Consider the following 5834-nt stretch of genomic DNA (forward strand, 5'->3'; position numbering starts at 1 on the left):
TACTTACTAATTGTCAACAATGCCTCACTAAAGCTTAAAAGTATACCAAATATTACCAATTTCCTGGTATATCCATGAGCTGTAATGGTGTGCCAGGGTATACCATTCTCTGTAAATGCCAATGATGATGACGATGATGCACATGGTGTATAATCATGCCACCGAAAACTATGGAGTTCACTATGGCTCTTTCAGGTGACATTGCCTTTGCCCTAGATGCTGGTGACTTCCCTGAACATAAATCACCATTACTTCATCTTTTGCAGACCTACAGAGATGCTGCTGCCTACCTCGTGAACCTATGGGAAAGACAAAACTTGCAAAATATACCAGTGAACACCATTACTTCATCTTTTGCAGACCTACAGAGATGCTGCTGCCTACCTCGTGAACCTATGGGAAAGACAAAACTTACAAAATATACCAGTGAATTCGTTCCTGGTACTTATCTAGTATATGTATCACCATACCGACATCCAAATATCCCTTGGGCAGTGGCTGATAACCTAATTCGGGATATGCTTGAACAAAACATCACTGAGCATTCCTAAAGTCTGTGGAATAGTCCGCTCTTCCTTGTCTCAAAGAAAGGAGGTCAGTCTTGACCCATAGTTGACTACCACAAAGTAAACTCTGTCACTGTATCAGATCGATTCCCATTGCCTGTCTCGACATCTTTATTGGAATCACTTGGCTAGAATAGCATTGTTTTTCACTTCCTTTGATCTGTTTAGCGGTTTCTGGAGAGTAGAAAATGGAAGAGTCGTCTTTCCTTATAACTAAATCTAAGACTCCTTGCGGCCACTGTCAGTTCAGAAGACTTCCGTTCGGTTTCTTAGAAATGCACCATCATTGTTCATGAGGCTAATGTATTCTATGCTCAGTGTTATGATTGGTCATTCCCTTTTTTACTTACCTAGATGACATCATTGTTGTGAGTAAACCAATCCCTGAACATATGGCAAAAGTGCAGCAAGTTTTTGATCGACTCATAATGGCGGGACTAAATAGGCTCAGAAATGCATGTTCATGCATATGAAAACTTTACTTCGTGGACATGTGTGATTGATGTAGAGTGAATTTACACTTCAGATGAGGAAGATAAATCAGGTGCCAATTTCCCCAAACCAACCAGTACTGCTGGTGTAAGGAGCTTCCTTGGATTGGAATGGCTACTACCAGTGATTATTTCAAGGTTATGCACAGATCATCCCTCCTTTTTACTAAGTTACTTGAGAAAACTGAAGCTTTTGTTTGGACCTATGATTAGTCTCATGCCTTTGAAACACTGAGGATAGTGCTCTATCAATGTTCTTGTCTTGGCTTTTCTCTCGATATAACTTTTTTTTTTTTTTTTTTTTTTGAAGTAGCAGTAATGTTTGCAAGTTTGATTTCGCTGCAGAGCCCCAGACCACATTACAGTATTGCAAATAAGGATATACCAAACTATAATATATACATTTTAGTGCCTCAGAAGGTAGGGTATCCTTTAACTTGTACATTATGCCAATTGTTTTAGCTACTTTATCATAAAAATATTCAATATTATCTTTCCATGATAATTCTTAGTCGATTTTTACATCAAGAAATTATTTAGTATTACTTCTTTCAATGATGTTATTTCATAATATGATATTTAAATTATGATTGTAGTGTTTATTTGCAGTGAAGAGTATAAAATGAGTCTTAGATATATTGAGAGAATTTATTTGCTGTCAGCCAGGTAGACACCTTTTCTAGTTCGACGTTAACAGTATTTTCAAGAATCGAAATATCTGAATGTGAGTAAAATACGTTAGCCTCTCTCTCTCTCTCTCTCTCTCTCTCTCTCTCTCTCTCTCTCTCTCTCTCTCCCCGTGTACAAAGAACGTCCATTGTGAGAGGGGCTCTGATTGGAGGATCGTTAGCGCCTCAGACAATGAAGGATCTGCCCACTACACCCGTTTCCTGTTGTCACCCCTTTTGCCGGCATCACTAACTAGGGTGACTAGTTAGGGCAGGATGACTACTGGTAAACAGGTGGAAAAGGGTGACTAGCTGCGGTAGGGCGATTACAGTGTGTTTGTTCTAAGCTTAATAATCCACTCCCCTTTCAGCTCAGTTGATGGTCAAGTTTAGACACACTGGAGACTTAATTCGACCAATAACCAAAGAGACTCATTTCTGCTTTGTAACTATGGGTCATTAAATTCCACATAATCACGACACAATAATCGGATTTTATGATTAACACAGTAACGTAAGATGAAAATAAATCGAGTCTATCAAGAGTGTCATGCGCTTGAGATGGGGTGATTATAATTCGCTTACCTTAACTTGGTTCTTTTTTTTTTTTTTTTTTTTTCCGTCTCACAGTGCAACAGTTTATTTTGATGTAGCCAATATTAAGGCTTTACATCCTTTCTACAGCACATCTTAGCGACTAGCACAAATTCTAGTGGTATTCTTTTGCTTTTGTTCAGCAATTTGTATGGAGAAGTGGCAGCTTTAGGCCAACTTCAGTGAGCGGAGAATAGACAGTGTGGAGTTGACCAGCTGTGGATGGTGTTTAGCTAGGGTGGAGTAAATATAAAATGTGCCCAGTTTGGAGTTTGGTTGACTAAATAGGGTTACTTGACTGGATGGTTAGCTGGGGGTGGCTAGCTGGGATGACTAGATGTGATGACTAGCCGAAGTGAGTAACTTGCTGGGTGGAATACCAAGCTAGGGCGAATGACCAGTGAAGCAGTGTGACTAGCTGGTGTGGGGTGACCGGCTGAACCAGGGTGACTATCTGGATTTGGGTGACAAGCTGGGAATAACTGGCCTGGGGTGGGGATGATACACCAAGGTCTGAGATGACTAGCTGGTATTGATTATCCGTCAGTTCCCCCCCCCCTCTCTCTCTCTTTGTTGAAAGTTTATCGTTTGTATAAGCATAGCTTTATTTATGCTTTTTATCTAAGTGTGTGTGTGTGTGTGTGTGTGTGTGTGTGTGTGTGTGTGTGTGAGTCATGTCTGCACGCAACTGAATGTAATTTTACTCATCGCGTTTTAATTTTTTTACTTTTAACTTCACATTTATTACAATTTCTCCTGCTTTCTCCTCTGACTAATATTAATCTTGCACTCTCTTTCATCTGCCGCATCTGTTTTGCAGTTCTTCTGTCTCAACCCCGTCTAATCTCCATACCTTTTTATACTTCTCCATTCTTGCTTTTCATGTTTCTTACACACTCACAATTCACTGCTTCGCTTATTGATAGCTCTTAACCTCTTTACTATAGTATTTTGCATTATAGATAGACAGATATGAGGAATTGAAAAACAGCGGTCACCATTAACATCACGGAGTCCAGAACTATACCACCGTAGCAAAAAAGTTTGTCATTCACGCAAAATAGTTTAACAAACGTAGTTTGCCATTCCCAAGAAATAGTTTGGCATAACTGCAGGTTAGATAACAACAAATCTACAAAATACATCGACATAGACCAATATCAAAGACAATAAAATACATTATATCCACAATTGTAAATTATATTCGATCAATCCAATATAAAGGTATGAACATAATTAAACCATCTAAAGTGTACAAAGTATAATACCAATCAATTTAGAATTACTAAACACTTGTATGCAGTGTTAAATACAAAGAAAAAGTAGTTCAAATGATAAGCTTTATAGCAAGAGATTACGTGTGCATCTCATTAGTAACAGTACATACTGTATACCGTTACTCCCATATATCCTCCTTATGAAGGCATTTCATCAGGTAGCTGTTACTATGTACATAGTTTGCCTGCGTTAGTTGTGGTGTTATTACAATTAAAGCCTCCTCCATCGCCCCACGTAGTTTGTCCTCACGGTAAGCCCTGAGAGTCTGACCCACTCTCCTGGCTGCAGCAGTATCACAACCTCCCGCAATGTTGTTGAGGAGATGCTTCAGGGTAGCTTTGAGGACACCGAAGCAGTTCTCTATGGGGTTAAGAAATGGTGAATGTGGTGGGAGGTACCTCACTTCATGGTTGGTCATGGACTGTGCAGCATGACGATGGCACGGAGCGTTATCCATGATGACAACAGCGTCTTCGTCGTCGAGAATAACATCAAGGGATGTTAGAAAATCATTAAAGATCTCCTGGGTAACACTCCGGACATGTATTTCGTGGTAGATTAATCCCCCAACATCAGAGATAGCGGCTATCAGCGTTATGTTTCCACCTCGCTGTCCCCCTACGGTTCGTACGACACGCTCACCTCGTGCTGCACGACCATACGTACGCTTTGTGTACAAATTGTAGCCAGTCTCATCCACATAGACACGGTGTTTTTGAAGCCCTCCCTCGTACATATAATGTGCATACTCCACTCGAGCATCTTTAACTGGAGGTGAATTTCTGTTTTGAGGAACGTTTTCACATTTCTTGAGAGTTATTAAAGCACCATCCAATGCTCTTGCAGCTGTGCTATCGCATACCAGTTGCTTTCTTGGCCAGGTGTCCCGCAGTGTTTCATTTAGCTTCTTTATGGTGATTGCCGGGACAGCCTCAATCATCATTACCAGAAAGTCCAGCGATTCGTCATCAAGTTTATGATGTCTACCTGCACGGGGATACACAGTGCAGGTAAAATGACTTTAGATTTTAAGTACAGTACCTTAACTGCAACATATATAATCCACATCCCACACCACACTAGGTACACCACAACACTTCACACAGCCACGTCGCACCATGCCACGGCACCCATGTCACACCCACACACACACACCATGTCACACCACACCAAACCATATAACACCACACCACATCGCAGCACTCCACATCGCAACACAACACCACGGCACGTCACATCACACCACACCACGCCACATTACGTACTCCAGGCTACATAACGCCACACCACACAACCCATTTGTAGCCACTTTTCAGGCTGGGTATTGTATTCTGATACTGTAGGTTCTATAGCCTACAACTTGATTCCATATCGTGCACAGTCCACTATAGCTACCTGCACGGTGACGGCTGTCATGTACTTGCCCCGTATTTTCATAATTTCGTATGATGCCATAAGCTGTTGTCCTCTTAATGCCTAGATCAGCTGCGGTGATAAGGAAATCTCCATTCGCCTCGTATTTGTCAATTATCCTCTGCTTATCCTCCTCTGATATGCGGGCGTTGCGACGACGACGAGGCATTGTTCCGCAAGGGAAGCTATACATATACTGTTCTGAAGGTGGAGACAGGCCTTACAACATAAACATACCATGGGGGAGGGGGATGTAGAGGATGAGGGAGGGGCAGCATAGGTTCGATGCTCCAGATTCATGTTTTGCTATGACGTTCCATTTTCTCTAAGTGTCAAAGTAATGGTATTTGTTGTTGTAACGTTTGTAGTATTGATGCTTCATTTCTGCGGCAATGTCGTTAGGATTGAAGTTTGTCCAACTATTTAGTTCTTTGTCTAACATACTGCTATACTGATATACTATTTTATGAATTTGTTCCGAACAATGTCCAATTGTTTCAGAGCTTTGAGTTTTGTCATAAACCACCGATTAGCTGTCTGACTATAACACAAAATACTGTATTACTGTTTATGAGAATGATGTATAACATGCCACTGGTAAACTTAAAATGAATAAAACACCAGGGCCAGATAAAATATCTCCATGCATTCCGAAGGAAGCAGTCAATGTTATATCAAAGACATTAGCTGAGCTGTTCAGTAAACCACTGAGAAATTGTAATGCACCTCCTGAGCAGAAACTAGCAAATGCACCTCCGATATTTAACCCATCCCGTCTGACACATCTTCCCGCGAACCCTTCCCACAGCCGGGCATTCTCAAGA

The 5834-nt window shown here is 41.1% G+C and overlaps 1 protein-coding gene across 1 annotated transcript; it reads right to left on the reverse strand.

Annotated features, from left to right (window-relative positions):
* Positions 1-248: 248 nt before the first annotated feature.
* Positions 249-5179, reverse strand: LOC145408706 (uncharacterized). The gene is made up of 3 exons (XM_080279374.1): positions 4993-5179; positions 3806-4584; positions 249-299 (listed from the first exon to the last, which is right to left on the reverse strand). Exons 1-3 carry the CDS (start codon positions 5177-5179, stop codon positions 249-251), a joined length of 1017 nt encoding a protein of 338 aa, XP_080135500.1.
* Between the last annotated feature and the right edge of the window lie 655 nt (positions 5180-5834).

This window comes from Coenobita brevimanus, chromosome 78, assembly GCF_032717465.1.
Source record: "Coenobita brevimanus isolate Jiangsu-jjx chromosome 78, ASM3271746v2, whole genome shotgun sequence".
Taxonomy (NCBI): Eukaryota; Metazoa; Arthropoda; class Malacostraca; order Decapoda; family Coenobitidae; genus Coenobita; species Coenobita brevimanus.